The sequence below is a fragment of the Ursus maritimus genome, unplaced genomic scaffold (genome assembly GCF_017311325.1).
Source record: "Ursus maritimus isolate PB19 unplaced genomic scaffold, ASM1731132v1 scaffold_3, whole genome shotgun sequence".
In the NCBI taxonomy this organism is placed as follows: Eukaryota; Metazoa; Chordata; class Mammalia; order Carnivora; family Ursidae; genus Ursus; species Ursus maritimus.
The window spans coordinates 41687272-41711508 of record NW_024425563.1 but is presented as its reverse complement, the minus strand read 5'-3'; the positions used below and the strand labels follow the sequence as shown (position 1 = coordinate 41711508).

General features: G+C 42.7%; 1 protein-coding gene across 2 annotated transcripts in view; it reads left to right on the top strand.

Moving 5' to 3' along the window:
• Positions 1-568: 568 nt before the first annotated feature.
• Positions 569-24237, top strand: part of NPSR1 (neuropeptide S receptor 1) — a 138394-nt gene continuing 114725 nt past the window's right edge. For both annotated transcript variants that reach the window (XM_008686484.1, XM_008686483.1), the window contains exon 1: positions 569-724. In XM_008686484.1, coding sequence (XP_008684706.1) covers positions 569-724 — 156 coding nt within the window. The remainder of the gene's footprint in view (positions 725-24237) is intronic.

Genomic DNA, 24237 nt, shown 5'->3' with positions numbered 1-24237 from the left:
TACATACAGGCTACTAAGTAAACGGCTAGGTGAATATTGTAAGTCAGAAGGCAAGCTCTGCCGGAGCAAATGCATAATTATAATTTGATATCGGGAAGAGCCACCATGACCTGAATTAATCAGTCTGCTCTTGAGTCCAAGTTCCTGTATTGTTGAAGCTGGAGCAGAAGTGGGGGTCCATTCTGAAAGTTAGGGAAAGCAGAGCTGGGCAGGAAGGCCTGTGTCTGGAGCCACGTGGCTCGCGGGGGGCGAGGGCGTGGGGGGGCACCACCTGTTCCGTGGTGAGGCCCCGGCCCTGGGCGGGACGGTGGGGTGAAGAGGCTGTGCTGGCTACTGGATCTTAACTGCTGAGGAGAGAGCAGCACGTGGATCCTCGCAGGCGTCAGGCAGAGCTCTTCAGGGAGGTGGGCTCCGGGAGGGCTCCGTGCCTCTGCTCAGCCCAGCTCCAGCCAGAAGCCTTGGGAGGGGAGCAGGTGCAGAGCTGCAGCTGTGCTCAGCGCTCGGAGGGGAGCTGGACTCTTCCTGGGCTGCAGGCGCCGGGACAGCCAGGCTCAAGTCCACCTGAGCCATGCCAGCCAACCTCACGGAGGGCAGCCCCGACTCCAAGGATGCCAGCGGGACCGCGCAGACCCTGGATGCTTCCCCAGTCCTCTGCACCGAAACGGTGACTTTCACGGAAGTGGCGGAAGGGGAGCAGTGGGGCTCCTTCTACTACTCCTTTAAGGTACGTTTCCTGCTTTCCACTCTGAAAAGGATTTTAAATAATGAGACAAGTGGAATTTAAGAGACCAGTTAAACTATCATTGCCAATACCGTGAATGGGTGTAGTTTGTTTTCTTTAACTAAAAGAGTAAAAGAAAAAAAAAAAAAACCTGATGAGCTAAATCAAGTTTTTTATACTGTGCAAGGACCTATACTGTAGTTTCTTATGAGAACTTGTCTTTTTTGTTGTGCTGCTGCTGCTGCTGCTGCTGAAAACGTGTGAATCCTGAGTAGCATTTATGTTAACCAAGAGGCTGCACAGTGGGTGATTTTTCCCCTTTCCTTAGGTAAAAGCACTTCTAATTAATTCTATAGTAGGGCTTGAAATGTCTGTTTCTTGTAGGGATTATTGCTGTGAGTTTTTTGCTAGGAACATCAGAAGTGTGGAGAGCCCACATCCCCCAGGACAGTGCCTGGTGCAAGGAGCAACAGAGCAGTAAGGAAGGAAAGACCACACTTGTTTTTTGATCCTGTGCTTTGAACATCAGTGAGCAATAGATACTTTGACTGTTGTTTGTGGTGCCACAGTTTGCAACAGGTTGCCGCCTAGAACAAATGAGTAAATCAGACTTTTGTAAATTTCACCTTCAAAGCATCCAAGGGCCACGCTGAGGAAATGATCCTCATTAGGCTAATACTGTTCCCTCTTCTACAAGACCGGAGTGCGAAACATACCAGGCATCTGGAAAACAAGTTCTCTGCCCCTTGCCTCAGAATGCAGGCATGTCAGGGTACTTCACACGCTGCGTTAAGTCGTGGCAGTAATTCCCAAGTCTCCAACTGGTCTTTTATACCAGAAAGGAAAATACTTCAAGAACAATTCTAGCCATTTTTGTTTGTTTGTTTGTTTGTTTGTTTAATCCTCTGGGTGTTCTTGAAATGATTTGGCTTTTACTCCACAAAGCAGACTTACTGTAACATCTACCTCTCTACTGGAGCTTTGCTTCTTTGCAAACACTCAAAATAAAACTTTCAGCAGGGAGCAATCCTGGGAGGCAGCTTAGCCTTCCTCAAAAGCCAAGAGACAAAATAGCAAAGCAGAGCCTGAACAAGTCACTGAGGCTTGCTCCATGGGACCCAGTCCCTCGGACCCACCTCCTGATGCGTGCACACACACAGCCCCGCTGCCCAGCTCCGTGACGGAAAACAGACACCGAAATTAGAGTTTGTTGCCATTTACCTTTGACGGAGTAAATCCTCTCTATGGAATCAGCTTGCAAATCCAGAGATTCTGTCTTAGAGAAGCAGGCTTTGTGCACGCAGGAAACACACCGCTCCTTCTCAGTGGCACTGCCTCTGCAGCCTCTTTGATAGTTATAAAACCTGACAGCAAACAGAACGAAGAGAGAATGGCCATGGCAAACGGGATACTCATCAGCAATAAGGCAGTTGTTCTGAGACCCAGGCAGTAATCACTCTCCACTGAAATCTCATTTACCCTTTTTTGAGTACGGGTCCCAAGGGGTATTTTGCATATTTAGACAAACAAATCCCTGCTGGTTCTCTGCTAGTGTTTATACTCATCCCTAGCAACGTCATTTCTAGGCACTAAAGAGAACCACATCATTTTTTTGTCTCATTCCTAGTCATGTTTGCCCTCAAACAACTAGACCAGTAGACAAGAAAGAAGATAAAAGAGAGGGATAGTTTGTCCAGGAACTTAGGATGTTCCATTTCATTTTTTGACCCGCGCAATCATGGACTAAAACACAGTGATTGGTAGTTACAAGGCAGTCTGTGGTGTTTGTGGGCACCAAGCTTAAATGTTCCAGGGTAACTTTTTCCCATGGTCTCTTGGAACAGGGCAGTTCTGTTACACTGTGGATCCAGAAACTTCCGATGCAAACCCCTCATTGTGAGCCTCTTCCTGCACATACTTCTCAAGAAGAAAGTCCGAACTGCTCTTTACTATCTCCCAAATATGTACTTTTAATCCCTGTTCTTTACCAAAAGCAGCAAAAATATCATAAAAACAAAAATGGTATCAGCAGTAAAAGTAGCAGAATTAATAGCAGCAGCAGTAGCCTAACATCTCATTTGCTGTGGGCTTTCTCGGAGCCAGGAATCTTTCTAAATGACTTCTGTGACATATCATATTTCATTTTCACACATTATGGTGCATCTTTCCATCAGGAATTGCCTTCCACCTTCATCTGTGTTGATCTAAATTCTGTCCACTCTGAAGTCTCCTCTTGAATTGCTTCTTCCATGAAGCCCCCCTTGACTCATCTCTCCTCTGAGTGTACCTGCTTTCTTGCCATTTAATCCAACCGTCTCAACTGCTATTTCAATATGTGTCCGGAAGATGTATAATAGCCATTAAGCTCCTTGAGTGATTTTTGTTTCCTGTTCTCTCCAGAAACCAGCACCATGCCAGGCATACTCAATAAACATTTACTACATTAATGAAGTGTGGTGTTCTGTCTCTGTCAACTGCCCACGTTTTGTCAGAAAGCTTGCTTTCTCAGTGACAGAGGTGGGGATCTTACTAACCATGACTCCACAGGGCAGCCTCTGCCCTGCCTTGTCTCTCTACCCACTGTATTCGCCAAGCAAGGTCCTTCTCTGCATGAACATTCAAATCATCCTCACCCATTTCTAACCCAATGTGGCCAAGGTAAGTTATGGATTCCAGTGGGTGGGTTATGAAATTAGTTTGGGGCCATAGACTAGTACCTAGTACCTAATTGAGCCCTGGGAAACTGTACCCACCATGCTGTAGCCTTACTAGTCTCAGTGGTCTTGTTCAGTCTGCATACCTGGGCTTCTGTGTTTCCTGCCTAGCACTTGAGTTCTCCTCTGAATCCCAAAGCTCTCTTGGCAGGAGACGAGACATCCCTGTCTGGATCTGGTTAGCTTTCTCTACCACAGGCTTAGAGCCTTTCCCTTTTCCCATTTCCACCCCCAAATTCTTGCCCCTACTTCCCACTGCTCTAACATACTCTGCCATCTAAGCATGTCCTTGGATATAGGCAGGAAGGTCCGCGGTGAGTTCACCACCCCCTTCCTCTATCGTGGGCTTCATATGACCAACCCTATGTGGTCCTGGGTTCAAGGTTCCCAGCTCAAGCCCTGGTTTCCTTCATAGTGTCCAATTTCAAGTTCCCATCCAGTTTACCTCCTCAATCCCTAGCCCCAGCACCAAATTCTACCAGAAATTCCCGAGGAGGATAGGACCTGGCTAATCAGAAAGTAAATGGAGGATGTGAATATAAACCTGTCCAAGTGGAAGACAGAGATGAAACTCCTCATTTTAGCCTTTCATTTTGCCCGTGAGTGTGCTAGCGATGTTTCCTGTATCTCTAATTCTTAGTGATGAGAAAATTAATTCAAAGTAACTGGGAGAGAAACCCGTCTGAATTAGTAAATTGGTGAAATTATAAAATAATGCAAATGAACTCATTTTTATTACTCTCAGGTGAGGGAAGAAACTTGAACCAAGACTGCTCAATATTACCTGACGACGATCTTTTATTGAATCTCCTTCAGTGGGAAGCTACAAATGATATGCGATTAGTCTAACTATTGTTTATATGTAAATGGTTGCTTCTAAGTGCTTGAGGGTGATTGGACACAGTTTTTTCCCTTTGTTAGTGCAACCTCCTGCCTACTGTCTTACTGTTAATTTTCTTAACACACCTTGCCTCCTTTAATAGAACAAAAGCAAATTCTAGTTCAATTCCTGTCCCTCTTATCTCACAGGAGGCTTTAGCAAGAGCTCGACTGAAAAAGCTTACGTAGACTTGCTTGTTTTCAGTATATTTTCGTTGACAACTCATTTCTAAGAACTTGATCTACTTACTGAGTACCAGCATTTTCACCCCCAGTGACTGTCATTTCAGCTCCTCTTTGCCCACTTGCCTGAACTCTCCTCTTGCTCCATCCCACCTCTTATGGACGTGTTTGTCTCCTTCCTGTCGTGGACGCCAGGATAGTGTCAATGATGCCCTTCCTGGAATCCAGGAACCCTGGGTCCCTGACCTCCCCATGCTATCTCCTGCACATTACAACAAGGGCCCGGCATTCACATCGTGCGTTTGGTTCTGCCTTCTACATAGTTCCACTCGGTATGCTGATTTTCAGTACATTCATACAGTTGAATATGTGGCTGCTCAGAAGGAAATGACTACTAGTTTTGCTCAGTTAAATAATTATTAAAGGTCTGCTATGTATTCCCTGTTTCTGTCGTGCAGACCCAGCACTCCACTTTCCATCCCTTACTGGCTACGCCCCATCTTGTCCAGTTCTACTTTGTGTCACTGAGAAAGGCACAGATGTTGCTAGTTGGCTCTACGGGGACATTGGACAATTCCCAAGCTATGTACTCCAGTTTGTGAGAAAGGAAAACTTGCTCAACTAAATTTCTCTTTGCATTACTAATACATCTCAGGGCAGGAAACACAATCGTAGTTACTTCTGAGTGAACTCAGAATTACAGTTTTTCAGCCTATGAAGGCTTTTCCCAAGTTCTGACTCAAGGAGGGTGTGTGAGCTCTAGGGATGGTGCCTCTACAGTGGGTCCACATGTGCGTGATGGGGGTAAGGGAGGGGGTCCAAGCTGGGGAGAGATCTGGGCAAGTTGAAGTCAGCTTGAAAGCGCTGCCTGGCCTTCAGAAGTGATCATCCTTATTCCAGACCCTTGTCTAGATCCCCATCTGGCCCAGATCAGGACCACACTGCTTTCTGAGGTAGAGTACTTTTGTCAGATTTCTTTCAGGCACACGGGTATTCACATCTCCCTCTTTCCCTCTCTCAATCCCAGCCACATTTTTGTGTCCATACTGGGAATGAAAAGTTCAGCTGCCCCCCTCCCAGCTCTGGGCTGTGGGAAACAGTGGTGTCATCTCTGGTGCTCTCTCTACCCACATGGCAATCCGATCTGTACCACTCCCACCTCACGGTAGCCATGGAAACCCCCAGAGACTGCCCTTCCCTCGTTCCTATACAGTAAGTGGACTTCAGCCCCGTTTTAATACTGTGCTCTCAAACTCAGTGGGTGTCATCGCTTCCTTTTTTGGTGCAAGCCTTTGGAAAGGGTAATACAGTATCCTCCCATCAGTGTCTACGCTGCCTCGCATTTTGCACCACTGTCGTACCATCCAACCCGCCAGCTCCCTCAGCCTTTCTTTATCAAGGGGAAACTGGATGCACTGTGTTCTTCCAAACTTAGTATTCCAAGCTCTCTGCTCTGAATGCTCAAAAGACACTCTTCTTGCAAGGGAAAAAAGCCATTTCTTCTCGAGGTATTTAAGATAACCTCCATGAGGCTTTTTTTTTTTTATTTTTTTTTTGAAACCCTGCCTCTCACTTGTTTCTCTCTGCCTGCATTGTTAGAGATTATACCCGGAGTGCAGATGGGGTAAAGCTCTCTGGCTGCCTGGATGGGGAAGGATTTATCAAAGGAGTAGGAAGGACCACATCCATTTACGCTTCACAATGTCACCCTGTCATCCTTGAAATAACCTCCTGTTGATATAGTGGTAAGAATGTGTGGAGCCATGTTCAAGTGGTCAAGAAATGTCAGATCATCGTTCTGTAACTGAACTCAGCTTTTCTTAGGACCTCTCAGTCCACGTGGAGGCAGAAGGAGCTTAGTCATCCCCAGGTAAACTCATGCTTTCGAGGCTTCCCCATCATTTTCGTGAGGACGGCGTCTATAGACAGACTGCTGGGGTCAGGTCCCGGTGCCGCCGCTGTCTGACTGCGTGAGCCGTTCACTTCTACCTCTGCCATGGTTTCCATGTCCAGCAAATGACACTTACAATTAAATGTCCTTTGGAGGGTTGTTGTAACAAGTTAAGTGACGGAATGCTTGTGAAGCCTTTGAGAACGGTGAGTGGCCTAAAGTATTCAATAAACATCAGTTGTGAGATCCCCAGAAACTAATCGTTTCACTCTTTTCTAAAGCTACTTCCTGAGAGAGGAGGAGCCGCCATTATCTATACTTGTGAATATTCTGAAAGATATCACTGCAGTTGAAGGTTTTCGGGACAGTTTTAATATACATTAAGTCCTCACACAGTGGTGGTGAATTGAGCTGTTTCTTTTCTTTCAATTAGACCATGAAAAATGTAGTAACATATTTAGAGAACATCCCATTTCTTACTTTATCATCTTGATATAATGTCTAATTTTTATCCGTGCAAGCTTAATGGCCCACTACAAGAAGGGCTATTTACAGAGATGGGAAATTATGCCCTAGCCAGCAGAAGAAAGGATGGGCTTCTACTGTGGCGAAGAGATCTTCTGGGCCATGAGATGGCAAAACCACCCCCCATCAGGATGAAATCATTAAGAAGTAATCATCGGGGCTGGTTTTTTTTTTTTCCTCCTAACTTAGGCAATATTGCTGGCTGCCTAAAAATGATGGGTCTCTTACACTTGTCAGCACTTTACAGTCAACAGTATAATTTCACATGATTTCATTTGACCTACCATCAGCTCTGGCAGGGTTTAAAATAGCATTCTTATTTTTAAACCGGATGTGAACATGAAATCTGAGAAAAGTTAAAGGTGTGAACTTCCTAATAAAATAGAAAGAAAAAAAGAAAGAAGATTCTACTGCTGATTTTAGTCAGGAGAGGGTAGGTTCTGCAACAGTAAGAACTAAACCCTGAATATGGGTGGTTTAACATATCAAAAGTTGATTCCTCTTACACGTCTCAGTTGCCAGCAGGTCAACCTTCTAGAACAAAATGGTTTCCAAGGGAGAAGCCTTTGGCCTCACCTTATCTGCTTTGGCCTGAACTGATATATGACTTTGACTTGATTCCATTGACAAGAATTAATTAGGTGATGGGCGTGGGAAATGTATCATCCCCAGTGGGGGGCACATAGTGTTCTGCTTTAAAGCTTGGCTTGATTTTCACCTTCTACAGGATGAAACCCAACGTCTTCAGTCTTGCCTAAATATGTTCATGACCCCAATATGTTACATAACATACACACATGAACACACACACACACACACACACACACACCCATCAGTCATGAAAGGATAACTCTAGATCCCACTTCCCTAATATCGTGTCTGACACAGAGTAGATAAATGGTCAATAAATATTTTGTTGAATGAAAGAACATATCAAGAAACAGTCTGTGTCACAAGTTTATCCCTAAGGTCTCAATAAATTAATGTGAACATATTAGAGTGGATGGAATCTTAATCCTTATTCTACAAGCCATTGGGATTGAATTTTAAAGGTACCGTGATTTGGGAGAATTCCTAACCACAGCAAGGTTATATGTATAGCAGGGGAGGGTGTGTAAACAGATCTTTAGGCCTGAAGCAAACAACATCCAAGGTCCAACAATACTCCTTTCCATGCTGCTAGCTCTGGTTCCACATGTGAGGCCTGGAAACCATCCACCTTTGAACTCCAAGACATCAGGCAGGTAATGGGAAAGGCACAATGTTAACATTCACATTAGGTTCTGACACCTGATTATAGAAGTTCAGCTGTGGGGATCTTCTGCAAGGTACAGAGGGCAAAGGGCACCATCTGGGGACAATAGGACCTGCTGCAATGGGGTGAATGATTCAGCCCTGTCTACTAAAATCTCAATCAAACAGCCACATGATTCCTTTCTGCTGCCACTGGACACTGCCAGCAGAAAATGTGTCTGTCCTGTGAACAGTGACACTATAGCTGCTTTCTTAAGAAAGGACCTTATACTAGGTACGGAAACCAAGAAGGATGTATCACTGTCTTGATGGGCTGGTAAACTAATGCTTTAATTCAACAAATATTACTCAAGTGACTTCAGCCTTTTAAATTCTTAATACCTATAGATAAGCATAAATATTTCTCACCCAATTTAAATTTTAAAATATAAATATCGTGTCTAAAAATAAGTCAAAGTGTAATTGTAATAATGCAGAATACAATTTTTAAACTATATTCTTTCCCTCCCCATATGTTATTACCCTGTCAAGTTGAGAATCACAGATTGGCTTGACCGAGTATTACCTTAGGCACTGGGCATTCAGAGATGGAAGAAACAGGCACCTTGCCTTCAGACAGCTCTGTCTAATGGGGAACCAGACATTTAGTCAATAATTATAAGGGGAAAGGATATAGTCACTTGGAAAAGGGAAGAGGGGTGCCTGGGTGGCTCAGTTGGTTACATGTCTGACTCTTGGTTTGGGCTCAGGTCATGATCTCAGGGTCCCGAGATGGAGCCAGCATCAATCTCTGTGCTCAGCGGGGAGTCAGCTTCTCTCTCTCCCTCTGCCCCTCCCCTGCTCATGCATGCACTCGATCTCTCTCTCTCTCTCTCTCTCATATAAATACAGTCTTTAAAAAAAAAATAGAGTTAGGTAAAAAAAACCCAAGGGGATCATTAGACTAAACAATATGATTTTTTTCTTATAGGCAAGAAGATCTTTAAAGTTTTATTAACAAAAATGTTAACAATGAAAACTGATTTTAGAGAGGTTAATCAGGCTGCAGGGTCCCGGACAGGTTGCAGGGAGGAGACCCTGGGATGGAGAGCCCGTTCTGATGTCAGAATGAGAGGTGTTGGTGCTCAGGCGAGGACTGTCTCATCTGAGAGTGGGAAGGAAGCGCATGTGTCAGGTCACAGGCAGGTTTCGGGGAATCAGAGAGGGTTGGCTGAGGCAGAGCAGGAAGATGACATGGGGGTTAAAATTGATAAGGTGATCCCACAATGTAGATGAAAAGGCGAAGAAAGTTGAATAGCTATAATAATTTCAAAAAAGAATGAAGTCAGGGAGCTCACTCACGCTAGCTGACTTACAGACTCACTGTAGAGTTCCAGTGAGGTATTGAGGGAACGCTAAACACACAGAAATGGAAAAGAAATAGGCCCACACATATATGGTCAATTAATTTTTGACAAAGGTAAACTAGAAATTCATTGAAGGAAGCAAAACTAATGCTGGAACAAATTTATAGCTACATGTAAAAAGTGAACCCCTACCCAAACCTTGCACCCTATAAAATTTAACCCCAAATGGATCGTATACCTCAGTGTAAAACCTAAAATAAAACACCTAGAAGAAAATCTAGGAGAAAATCTTTGTGACCTTGGATTAGGCAAAGATTTCTTACATACAACATTAAAAATATAATCCATGAAAGAAAAATTTGATAAATTGGACTCTATTAAAATTAAGAACTTCTATAATTTGAAGGATGCTATTAAAAGATAAAAAGGCTAATCACATTCTAGGAAAAAATATCTATAAATTATATACAGATCTAATGGGTAATTTTTATCCAGAACATATAAAAATTTCTTAAAGCTTAATAAGCAAGAAAAAAATTTTTGATTTAAAAAAGGAGCAAAAGTTTGAGGGGTCTCTGGGTGGCTCAGTTGGTTAAGCGTCCAACTCTTTTTATTTTTTTTAAGGTTTTATTTATTTATTTGACAAAGAGAGAGACAGCCAGCAAGAGAGAAAACACAAGCAGGGGGAGTGGGAGAGGAAGAAGCAGGCTCCCAGCAGAGGAGCCTGATGTGGGGCTCGATCCCAGGACTCTGGGATCACACCCTGAGCCAAAGGCAGACGCTTAACAACTGAGCCACCCAGGCGCCCCAAGCGTCCAACTCTTGATTCTGGCTCAGGTCATGATCTCAGGGTCCTGAGATAGAGCCCTGCGTTGGGCTCCAAGCTTGGGATTCTCTCTTTCCCTCTGCCGCTCCCACCCCTGCTCACACAGTCTCTCTCTCTCTCTCTTTCTCTCTCTCTCTCTCAAAAAGATAAAAATAAGATAAATGTAGCAAAATTTTGAACAGACATACCACCAAAGAAAATACATAGATGATAAATAAGGACATGAAAAGATGTTCAGCCTCCTTAGTCATCAGGGAAATACAAAATAAAACTACAGTGAAATACCACCACACACTTATTAGAAGAGCTAAAATAAAAATATACTGACTGTGTCAAGCACTGTCAAGAGTGGGAAGCAATTAGAACCATCATACATTCCTGATGGCAAAATAGTAAAGACATTTCGGAAAACATTTTGGCCTTTTCTTATAAAGTTAAACATATATTTATTATACAACCCCCAACTCCTCCTCCTGGGCATTCACCCAAGGGAAGTAAAACTTATGTCTACACGAGAGCTTGTATCAATAGTTAGACCGCCTTCATCTGAAAATGCCAAAAAGCAGAAACAACCCAAGCATCCCGCAGCTGGAGAATGGATAGACAAGCTGTAATACACCCATTCCATGCAATATTACCTAGTAATAACAAGGAATAGACTTACAGATACAGAAAACAACACGATGCATTTCAAAAGCATCATACTAAGTGAAAAGAAATCAGACTCAAAATGCGGCATGCTGTCATGATTTCGTTTACGTGATGTTGTTGAGAAAATAAAACTCTTAGGACAGAAAACAAATCAGTGGTTGCCATGGACTGGGGGTGGGCCAAAGCCCGACTACAAAGGGCACAGGGGGGTCGTTGTGAATGAAGGAACTGTCCTATATCTTGAGTAGAATGATGGTGACATTTGTCAAAACTCACAGAACTGTACACTAAAAGGGTGAGTTTTCCTCTGGGTAATTATACCTTAATAAAAAATTCATTATCTAGAGATTTACATTGTGAATTTAATTTTCCACAAAATGTGTTTCATTTAAAAGTCATAAATCCCCAAGTGACAGCATAATGGAAGTAGAGCTGAAGCCTCAGGAGCTCCTGAAATGGGATATAGACTTAGAAGATGACTACAGAAGCAGGAGCTCAAGATGGATGAACGTCCAAAAGTCCCAAATATGGATCAAAATGGACAGAAAGATGACGGCGCCACGTCATACGGATGTTTGCTCAAATGTCATCTCCTTGAGAGTCTCCTTTGGCTTACGTGACATTTTTGACACATCTGTGCCTTTGTTCTCTATCTCGTAGTGTCTAGAAACTATGCTTCATGAGGACCAGAACTCCACCTGGTTTCACCACTGTGTCTCCAATGCCAACAACCATGCCAGCCCTGATTAGACCCTCTGAGAGTCTTGAAGAATGAATGGACCCTACTGTGGACTTAGTTAGGCATAAATATTGACAAAGAATTCAGAGCACAGCTCTGTGAATGTTTTCCTAGCTTCCTCTTTATTCTACATTCTACAAGTAGACATCAATCATGAGCCATTTAGCATGAATCTGAAGTATATAAAGCTAGTACTGGTGAGGAATAAAGATGTTGCTTCCAAATTTTGGAGAACACCAACAGATATGAAAGGAGGCACTGGATGAGCCTGGAGAAGATGAAGGTGTGCTCAGGAACAGATGCTGAATGGGCAGTGCTGTTGGGTTGACCCCACAGCTAATCTCAACCCTCTTCTCACTCTCCCAGCTAAATACTCACTGCCCTAGTCTCTGCTGCAGTTAAAAGCAGCTCAGTCTGGGAAACGTAACTGGAAGCCCATGAGATTTCTGATAAGAATTTCTCCTTTTCCAGTACAAGGAGAAAGATATGACTGGCTTTTATTTTTTCCTTTCTGTCTGCCTTGAATTCTGACGCAATGCGTGGAGCTGCAGCAGCCACTTTATCACCACAAGAGAAAACCCAAGGCAAATTAGATGAGTCAAAGACAGCAGCCACCTACCTTCAGATTTCTTATTATATGAAAAAAAACCCACACAGTTTATTTGTTTAAGCCACTGTTACGGGGGCTTTCTTTTTGAGCTGAATACCTCCCCAGTGGATTTTTTTTTAAAGGTACAAAACTACATGTTTAGAGTTCTGAAGTCAAGGCCTTAAAAGGGGGCCACAGAAAATCAAATAAACATTTCATTTTCTTTTATTCCACATTTGGGTGGTACAGGGGCTGGCTATGCTCAGGTTTCTCCTCCTGCTAACTGTTAAAGAGGCACTGAAGAGAGTTTTATAAACATTGATTCAGACTGGATTATATGTTTCTGAGTAAGAAAAAGTCTCTCCCCTTTCCCAAAGAAAAAAGCCTTGAATTTTTCAGAATGATTCTCCACATTTCAGATAATGACAGTACTTGCGTAATTTTATGAAAAATGCTAAAAGCACTTTAAAAATATTAACTTAAAAAACTACCCAAAACATTAGGTCATTTTTTTCATAATGGCTCAATAAGAGGATTTTCTGTTGTTCTTCCTATATTGTAAAAGGATGTGATTCCTGACACTTTAAGACAACCAAGGAAAGTGTGAGACATGGGCTCTGGAACCTGAAACCCATTCCATATTGTGCAACCCTGAACACCTTACATGCCGGCTCTGGCCTCCAGCAGCTCTGCTGTGGGAGCTGAGCAATGACTACTTCACTGCGGGATGAAGTAAGGAAGGAGCCAGTTCTCATGTGGAAAACGGATTTGGGGGGAGAAAAAGAGCAAAGTAGTCATGGAGGAATTCTACTCATTAATCTCCTGTCAGGGTCCCCCCAAGCTGAGAGTAGGTGAGCTGTGAGTGAGGGCTGATGTCCTTCCCCTTGAAGACCACTCTCCCAGATTCTCCACCCACCCACACTCTCCACTCTCCCAGATTCTCCACTCTCTCATACTCTCCACTCTCCCAAATTCTCCACTCACTCAGATTCTCCAGCCAGATTTTCCACTCTCCACCTCTCCACCCTCCCAGATTCCCCACCCACCCAGATTCTCCACTCTCCCCCACTCTCCACTTTCCCAGATTCTCCACCCTCCCAAATACTCCATTCCCCCAGGATTTCCCTTGCCACACTCTCTTCTCTCCAACTTACCACTCTCCCAAATTCTCCAACCACCCACACTCTCCACTCTCCCAGATTTTCCACTCACCCAGATTCTCCACTCACCCAGATTCTCCGTCCACCCAGATTTTCCACCCATCCAGATTCTCCACCTTCCCATACTCTCCATTCTCCCAGATTCTCCATTCTCCCAAATTCTCCATCCACCCAGATCCTCCACCCACCCATATTCTCCACCCTCCCACACTCTCCACTCTCCCAGATTCTCCACTCTCCCAAATTCTCCATCACCCGGATTCTCCACCCACGCAGATTCTCCACCTTCCCACACTCTCCACACTCCCAGATTCTCCACTCTCCCAAATTCTCCATCCATGCAGATTCTCCATCCTCCCATACACTCTACCCACCCTGATTATTCTCCCTTTGCCAAAGGTAAGTAAAGCAGAAACTTCCAGGAATTCCTCTCCTATTTGTGTTCCATTTTGGGAAGGAAAGAGACGGTTCTCCCAAGATAGAAATAAGTGGTTGGAGAGGAAGAAGGAAGCATAACCTTGACACAAACAAGAGCCAGGTTAAGCTTTCCCACGCACTTAAGAGCTACTTCTTTCCCTTTGCTGTCTTCTCTGCCTGCTCTCATCTCCGCCTGCCCAGGCATTCAGCTTGGACCATGCATGCTGTACTTAAAAAAAAAAAAAAAAAATCTCTCCCTCTTTTCCCTAGTCCTCGTCCTATCTGAAAACATTTTCCCTCAACAAGCTGATTCCAAGTACCAGCATAAAAGACTTTCAGAGTAAAGGAACTGTTTCCCTGGGGTGTCTCTCTCCTCAGCCCCCTTAACCTTCCAATGCTACTTGCATTTTAAAGAGGATTTTGCTTAACTTACACAAACCCCTACTCTTCTGAGTTCCCTGAGCAGAGTTAGTGCCGATCACAGGGTCAAGAGAAGTATCAGGGTTCCTTGAAGAAACAACAGCAAGGGGTAAGAGGATTCCTCTTAATTCCTCTCTTCCAGCTCCCAAAGGCTTCTGCCCAGCTGCTCTCCTGGGCTGGGGCCCTGATTCACCCTGGCCTGCAGTGTTCCAGGCTCTGCATCTGATCAGAGATCTCCCCGTGGCACTCAGAATTCCATTCACGTACAGATACTGAACCGAAGTCTTTGCTCAAGGACCATTATTCACAACTCATAATTTAATAAAAAAAATGAAATGGAATATTGTTAGGGCCCAAATGCAAGTTTCCTTCCTTTCATCTAGTATTGTGGACTATTGCCCTTGGCAACACATAGCAATCTATGCAAATAGAAGATATTCTTTCAACTGAGGATAAATTTGATTTTCTGTCCAATGCATTTAGTTCCTTTTGAGGATTTTTTTTTTTTTTGGCCTAGGTTGGGATAAAAATGCAAAAGGTATTCAAGATTACAGAAACTATTTGTCCAAAATAAAACTTAGAATAATTTATTGAATGCTAACTGCCAAGCACTTTGTCTTCTCCTTCGATTATTTTATTTGCTCCTCCATTATGCCAGGTTAACCTAGATTATGCCATGGTAACAAATAATCAGCTATTATCAGAAAGTTGAAACTATAAAGTTTATTCCCTGCCCATGTCATGTGTTTATTAACAGGTTAATAAGGAGCCTCTGCTTAGTGTAGTCACTCAGGGACCTCGGCTGATGGAAGTCCCATCTCCACACAGGCTGCTTTAATACCAGGACTAGAAGACAGACAGACAGGAAATGGTGAACCCTGCCCTGGCTCTTTTAGCTTCCACCCAGAAGTGACACGCATCACTTCTGCTTACAGTTCATTGGCCAAAGTAAGTTCATGGTTGTATCTGATAGCAACGGAGCAGGGAAATAGCAGCCTCCCCCTGGGAAAGTCAGGGGCTGTTGGTGATCAGAACTATGAATGCAACTCTTACCACTCTAAAACAGGAATTATCATCCTTGATTTACAGAGAGAAAAGGTGAGGCGCATGGAAGATAAGTTCACACAATAGTTGATTGTCCAAAAATGTGAACCCAGCCAGACCTGGTTCAGAAGCACATGCCCTCTCCACTGTAACAGAACTCCCTAAAGATGTTCCATAGAACTCTAATTCTGTGAGTTGCTAAGCGTACAAGAAAGGACTATGGCCAAAAAACTTTGGGAAAGAGCACATGTTATATTCATCATATATGATGTATTAGCCTACTTAAGCTTCTGAGAAGTCTTACAATAAAGAAACAAGTTTAATTCCGCTTAATCAAAATTTCCTAAATTCATTTGACCACAGAACATTAGGATGTTACCTCTAATAATATTCCATGGAGACAATGGTCCCTGGAACACACCTCAGAAAATGCCACATCATGTTCTTTCCCCCACGGAACCTGTGGAATAACCTAACAGAACCACCTTTTTGGGCAGATGAGACCCAGAAAGGCAAGGTGATCTTCCCAAGGTCACACAGGCCTGTGAATGGTAGAGACAGGACAGAGCTGTAGTCTCTGGATATCTAAGTCAGAATTCCTGGTCAGCCTGCGGCAGCATCACGAAAATACAAACTGGAAAGCCTAGTCAAATTTAAGATAGCATTGATTCTTAATGCTAAGCACTACTGAAATATGTACAATATTTGAATAAATGAAAAAACACAGAAGACTAAATTTTGTGAAGATGTCAGTTCTCCCCAAATTACCTCTTAATGTTTAAAACAATTTTAGTCAAAACTTCAATGTGGTTGTTTTATTTTGACAAAATAATTCAAAAGCTTAAAAAAAAAACAGGTGAGAAAAACTAAGAGATTTTAATATAAATGCTAATGAGGAAGAGAGATTTTTCCCTATCAGCTTTTAATAAATATAAATCTACATTAAGCAAAAACATTTCAGAATTAGCACAATACTTGACAGACCAATAATAACAAATGGATTGCCCCGAAAATAAAATTCTTATACATAAATGAACTTAATACTACAAAGAAACTGCAAAAATCAGTAAGAAGGAATGCGTATTTTGGCAATAAAACTAGAGGGTGGGTGGGTGGGTGATGATTCTTACATCATGTAAGGTTGTCAGATCAATTTCACTTGGATTTTGAAACTAAGTTTTTACAAAATAGCTAGGAAAAAAGTATAACTATCAGACTAATTTTGAGATGAGCAAAAACTTTCTAAGTTTAGAAATAAATATTTAAAGGGAAACAAAAACTGAGAATTATTGGCAATATAACTAAATATATGTAATATTATAGCTCGTAAATAACATATGTAATAATTGTATTACAAACATAACGTGATTAAAGCCTTTAATATATAATGAGCTCCTAGAAGAAAAAAAGATGTTTCTCATGGAAAAATAGGCAAAGGAAATAAAAATAATTTTAGATTAAATGCAGTTAAAAGAACATATACAAATATTGTTTGCCAGTGGTCCGAATGATACAAACCGAACAATGAGCCATATCAAATTGTCAAAGATTCAAGAGAAAGATCATGTAAAGCATGTGACAGTTCTGTAAGGCTGTCAGTAAATCAGGACAATCAACCTAACTTTTCAGGAGAGCAATTTGGTAATATACACGCAAGCCTAAACAATACATCTGCACTTGGATTTCGTAATTCTGCTTGCAGGATTGAACCATAAGAATACTAAAGAAATATTCAAAGAAAGTTGAGACATGGGGCACCTGGGTGGCTCAGTTGGTTAAGTGTCTGCCTTCTGCTCAGGTCATGATCCCAGGGTCCTGGGATGGAGCTCCAAATCGGGCTCCCTGCTCAGCAGAGAGCCTGCTTCTCTCTCTACCCTCTGCCTGCAGCTTCTCCTGCTTGTGTTCTTTCTCTCGTTACCTTTCTGTCAAATAAATAAAATCTGTAAAGGAGAAGGAGAAGAAAGTTGAGACATGGTCTTAAGTGTTAGGTAGTTTTGTTCCATAGGTATCTGACAATAGAAGAGGAAAATTATGATATAATCACAGGATGAAATATTAAGGAATATTATGTACCCATAACAATCATTGTTCTTCATTCAATGCTAAAACTTTTTTTTTAAATCATGATAAACTATTTATAGAATATATTCCAAGTTTTATAAGCTACATAGATATATATACTCAGAAAATATGGAAGGAAATATACCAAAATGAGAAATTCTCTTTGGAAGGTGGGTTTTTGTCTTTGTTCTTTTTAAGTACTTTACTAAATTTTTGACCATGAGCACATAATTACTTTTATTATCAGAAACAACAAAATATTGCTATAAAGTACACCATGCGGACTTTCAAGTATATTTCGCTCATTGCGTTTCCATAAAAGCAAATGAAAGGATCAATTTTTTTCCACAGAGAAACCTTTGTTACCTTTGTGACAGCCAAACAGAGGGAGGAGGGAGCATGCCAAATGGAGGGAGGAGGAGTTCCAGAGAATGTCCCATCCCCTGAGGCTCACACATGGACAGGTCTGGGGAGCTGCCAGTGTCTCTCTAGTGATGACCTGGGTGTGGCAGAGAGGGACGTGGTCTTTAAATAATTAAGGTTACGCACTTTCAGAGCCACAGCTGGATTCAGGAATTTAGTGAATTCTCCCATTTCTTTCTTTCTCCGTTCTCTCATACCGCTCCCCTCATAATTTTTCCCCACTCCAACCCCCAACTGAGATTTTGATAGTGATTTCTGAATTATGCAAGTGACCTGTGACTTATCTGTTTCTTTGAAAATCAACTTTTCCAATCATTTGCATCATTTTTCTATCATCATTGGGATGGGCTGAACCACAAAGTGTGTTTAGACTTCCATGACAAGTGGAGAATAGTAAGAAGGTGGCTTAGACAGAGGCAGGCATCAGTCGAGAGGACTAGTCTCTAGGGCACTAGTCCCTGCTGGGGTAACCAAGGCCCCTGAGCATAGGCCCAAGGAGATATGGCCAACCCATCAAAATCCAAGAGGCTCAGGTGGGAGTGATGCTTGTAGCTAGGCAGGTGGTTGGACCTGTGGACCTCAGATAGGCTCCCATAGAATGAGTGATGAGAGGTGGAGGGACTAGTGTCCTCCCCGGGGCAAGGGACGATTGTAGGACTCAGAGAACATGTAGGAGACCCAGAGATGCAGACCCAGAGAAGGACGAATGGAAACCAAGGCAGACCACCAGCTATATGAATTGGGTGCAAACTAACAATTAGCCATTTATACTCTCCTGACCAACCACCCAACTTAGGTGTCAAGAAAATCAAGTCACCAAGAGTTCAGGATGATCTCCCTGGAATTTTTGTACCGAGTGCCTCTCATGCCCCTTCCTGCTACCCATTCTCATCTATTCCATATCCTGGCTTCACGTCTGCTTCTGCTCTTCATTTGCTTAACTCCTCCTGGTTTCTTTTAGTTACTTGATTGTGAGCCTCCTGGATGGACTGGAAAGTACAGGTATCAGAGACTGTACTGCAATGGGCTCCCAGGGAGAAAGGTTCCTTGGACACTTTCAGAACAGAAAGCACCTTCCTGGAGGCCTTTTTTTTCTTAAGAATGAATGAATGAACAAATGAATGAATGAATGAATGAATGAATGAATGAATGAATTTCTTTTAGAGAGAGAGAGGGAGAGAATGTGCACACAGGTGAGCAGGAGGAGGGGGAGAGGGAGAGAGAGAGAGAGACTCTCAAGCAGACTCCGTGCTGATCATGGAGCCCATCTTGGGACTCAATCCCACCACCCTGAGATCATGACCTGAGATGAAACCAGGATCAGTCACTTAACTGACTGAGCCACCCAGGCATCCCCTGGAGGCTTAGTTTTTTAATTATGTGGATCATCAGGAAGAATAGTTTTTTGGTATTTTTATTACATAGTAATTATTTAGTTTCTACTATGTTGTAGAGATTTGGACCTCATTTATCCAAATGTTAGTTTTCTATTTCAAGGGTCTAGAGCTCAAATAGCAATTTAAATGTTAATCTCGGCTCTTGGTACATAGCAGGAGCTTCATTCGTTTGTTCAACAAACATTAATTACTACCTGAACTTGCAGCCCAGTGGGTTCTCAGATGATTTCTAATATCTGTGATCTGGTATATTATGGGAATTCAGATGGAATCCCAGAATTCAATTGCCCCCAAACTTCCAATACACCCTCTTTGTGATTAATCAAGAAGTTGTCCTGTGATCCAAGAATGAATCACAAGAAAGGACTCACCTCGAAATGAATGTTGGGTACTGGTGTTTCTGTTGCAGGTGAAATCCAAGGATTCACTAGTAACCAAAAGCTGAATCAGACAGTCCATCCAAATGCAGTCCTATGCACCAAACCCTGATTGAAATGAGAACAATGAGGCAGTGGGAAACTAACATTGCAAATTAAACATGAAATATAACCCATGGCAGTAATGATAAAATATTCCAGACCAAAAGTAACCCTTTCTGGTCAGAGTAGAAAGAGCCGATGCAGTTATTTAATATGTCCTAGAGGCTAAATTGAAAAATAAATGCTAGGCAGTGAATCACTTCCTTGTGCAGTCCCAATTTGAAGGAGATAAAATTGTTGCCTTCTGTCACTCGTGATGGTGGTGTTGAGAGGTAGGTCCAAGGCAGTTGAAGCAATGAAGACAACTAGAGAAGGTTCCAGGTGGAGAATTCTTTTCTTCTCTTGGTAGCAAGTTCTCCTAACTCAGGACAGAGACCTAGCCAAGACCTCGCCCATTTGAAATAGTTGGTTTTCAGGACAGAGGTCCAATTTCTCATTATTAAGTCTTTCATTGCTCTGTGACCACGCTTAACATTCCTGAGTGGCCCCTATCTTTCCTCACTAACCTGAAAGTTTTCGACCTTTGCCTTGACTTATATTATTGCCAGGCACCCTACTCTTTCCTTGGCTACTTCTATTCATTTTTTTTTCGGACTCAGTTCACATATTAATTTCTCCAAGATATATCTTTTGACCAACCTTGACCAGTCTTTCCTAAAGTTCTACTGCCTGTCCCTTATTTGGAATTCTACAAAATCTCCATTATAGTGGCTCACGGTAATTTTTTTTTTACATTTATACTTCCACCATCAGACCATGAGCTCCTTGTCTTAGCCTTCCTTCTAACACCAAAGTATGTTGAACTTTAGAACTAGATTCTCAATAAATGTGTGTTGAACTTGATTATACAGAATGTCAACCAGTATGTATATATTCAGAACATGATTTCCAGGGCAGGTTTCCATTTCTGGTCTTGGTATCATATATATATGGCACACACGTGTGCCAAGGTTCTCCCCTCAGGGCAAATGTCTTTCCCCCAGATATACTACATGAGAGTTCACAGAATGACCCTTGGTCCATAACTCTTTGGAACCATCTTTGTCCACAGCCATGCCGCAACCTCAACAGACCCAGGCTGACAATACCTCCCATCCCATTCACATTCTTGATTCTTCAAGCAGGAGCCCCCCTGTCAGTTTGTCCCACCAGCCCCCCCTAGTCAGAGAGTGCAACCTACATCCCTGTCCTGCACCTCTGTTAAAGTGATATGAAAAACCTTACAGAAAATTTTGAAACTTGAATTAACATCCAGACTTATATGTAGCTTTACATAATTTTCTTATTTTTTTTTTGCAATAGTCTTGTTATATATTTTTTTCATCATTGATAATGGAGTACTAGAAATGAAGACTATCCTGGTTAATCCTAGATGGGATTCCCATACTTCTAGGCAAAAGAGTTCTAAAAGGTGAATGCAATAGATGATTTGATGACAGTAATTCAACTGTATTTGCCCAGGTGTCTCCCAGATGGATATTGGGAGGGTGGTGAAATTGCAGATTTTCAAAAGGGGCATCATTAGGAGGAGGCGGTGGTGGGGAAGAAGCCAAGGTGTGTGCTGTGTGCTCTGCAGCAAGCCCAGTCTTACCTCTGAGCCTTCTGGTCGACCATTCCCTGGCAGTGTCCCTGAAGCAGCAGGTTGGGTGAGACACAGGGAGAAGTTGGGACAAAATCCTGAATGAGAGGTTTCCAACTGTGCAGAAATGGTTACTGCCCAGGGGTTTCTAGATCCCCTCAATGGATCTCATACCCCAAGTCGCATTAAGCAGCTTCAGGAATCCAAAGCTTTACAGTCTGTTCCTACCCACCTCACTTTGAATTGTGTGCTCCCTGCATTGCGTGGTGATTCATCCTTAGTGGAATTAGACATTTTCAGATCTTTGCTTTGGATATTTGCAGCCCACCTAAGCAGATTAATAGAGCTTTGAGCAGCCTCAGAGCCTGCGTGCTGTGAATGACAGGTGGCATATGAGTCTCGGTGACAGGAGAGCAGAGTTTCTTTGCCTGCTGCTGCCTGAGAACTGAGGCTGAATCATAACCTTTCTGAGATTTCATTTCCTCTCTTGGGAAGTAAGATATATTTGCTCCTTCCTGTGTCTGAGAGATTCATCTTCAACATCACAAAAATAACAATAATCATAAAATGAGCCATGAAAATGTAAGCGGTACAGAAAGTTCTGTGATTCCTGGGACAGAAGATGCAGCTGCATCTTGTGTGGTATTTATGACTACAGTTGTGCAGGAGCCATCCACGGCTCCAGGGTCCATCCAACCAAGCACATACTGAGCATTGACCTTATACCCTCAGTCCTACTGGACACAGTCATGAAACTGACCCAGCCCCAGCAACCCAGCTTCAGACAAGCTTTGGGTCGGAGGAAAATGAATGAAAATTGAAAGTAAATGAGTCAACTTCACCAATCCTGGCCCCAAACTGGAACAGAAAACCACGATAGTAAGCAGGGCATGAACTTTACAGTGAAGTAAAGCTTTGTTTACATCCCAGCTACATCGCCTATGAGCCAGGTATTCCATGAACCCCCTTTCCTTATTTATAAGATTGAGGACAGGGACATCTCATGGGTCAGTCTGTGATATCCGTGAGCGATATGTAAAGCTTCTCAAATGTTTGGTCCATGACAATCAATCAAGAACACTTATTAAGCATCTACTATACATGACAAACGAAGTAAGTCTGTGCTAGATTAATGTGCTTCACTCCAATAATGTTAGTTCCCATTCACCGTATAACTGTTAAAGATACTTCACACTTTTTTAAAAATTCCAGTTTCCGGGACTCCTCTGGAAAAGAGGATCACCATTCCTTGGATTTGGATAAATCATGTTTTGCCCTCCAGACAAGTCTGACATAACCAGCATTAACTAGTGTCACCCAACTAAATGTCTGGTATTTCCTGAGATAATTCCCATTTCAGATAACCTGTTCTGTGATATTTATAGGCGCCCTTTCACTTGTCATTAACAGTATATCCATCCAACAGATATTTATGAAACACTTTCCATGAGAAAGACAGAATGCAGCCTGGAGGGGTGCCCTAGACTAATGGCCACGCTCAGAGACATCCTTTTGGTCCTGGAAACCTATCCTATGGAGTGAGACCCCCAAGTACCAGCCCTGTGGCAGCACCAGCATTGCTCAGGGAGTGCTGTAATTCATCCTTCTAAATCCCAGGTCTTCATTTTCTGATCTGCAGAGAGATGACGTCACTGCATGGCCTCATCACTTGGAGGTTGAAAACCAATTAGTCATGCCTACAACCATGTAACTGAGTTGAAAACGCTCTAGTCTTTAGTCACTGAAAAATTTCAAACTCACCCCTGACTTCTATGCAGGATTGAGCATCTGGCTGGAATTTTGCCTCACATGACCACTAGGGGGCATTTGATCCCCAACTATATTTCTTCAATAGCTTTGAGAAAGGTGTTGGGACAGCATCCCTACCTGGGGGAAGGGAGCCTGGGTGGAGGGCTGTTAGACTCAGGTGAAATTCCAACACACTGGAACTGAAAATAGGATGAAACGGGTGAATTCAAGCATCGTCCTGGAAAGGTAGTGAGTTATTTATAAATCACTCCTAAAACCTGTATGTAGCACAGGAAACCAGTTCTTATTGCGCATACAGTGTACCGGGCACTGAGCTGGAAGTCTGCATTTTCACCATCATGTCTATCCATCACAAGTATCCTGCGGCAGATTTTATCTTTATCTTCATTTTATAAATGAAAACATAGACTCAGAGAGGTTATCACTTACCTATGTATTACACATCTAGGGAGTAGCAAAGAGTCTGATCCCAAGTCAGGCTGGTTTCAAAGCCTACCCACTTTTCTACAAATCACTCACCTGATTGTAATACTCAAATACCTCGGAACTTGCTTCTTCAATTCTCGTTGTCATAATTTTCCAAATCCTCGTATTACCCTGGGATTTGTGTGTGTCTGTGTATTTGTGTGTGCGTGGGTAAGAACGCTATGAATAAGTGATCTCACAAGTAAGTGTTTGCATACTTAATGCCCCTTGTACCACTTGATGAAACAGGATTTAAACTTGGCCGAGTATAATTTATAGACTCTATATGTACTGCTAACACCTTATACTGCAGACAATTAATTGATGGTGAACAATTAATAAACGAATAAATAAACATGGCTCTTAGGAAGATTCCAGAAAACAAGAAGGGGGTGGGGAGCTCCTTCCATCTGGAAATTTCCTGAAGCCTCTGAGGTGAGATGGTCTTCAAATAGAGAACTATAAAGCAGGAGCAGGGGGCCTAATTTCACAGGACCTGCTCAGTCTGCCCTACAGACATCATCCAATCCCAAGGAGAATAGACTCTGACCTGTTTACAGAGAGACTGGGGTCTGCCAGCCCAAAGCACAGTGACTGCAAGCTTCTAAGAAAAAGGCTCAGCCAAGCCAGCACCGACTGTGCCAGCCCTCCTGAGGCCCGACTTCCAATTCACTGATATATCTAACCAGATAATTTGATTTGCA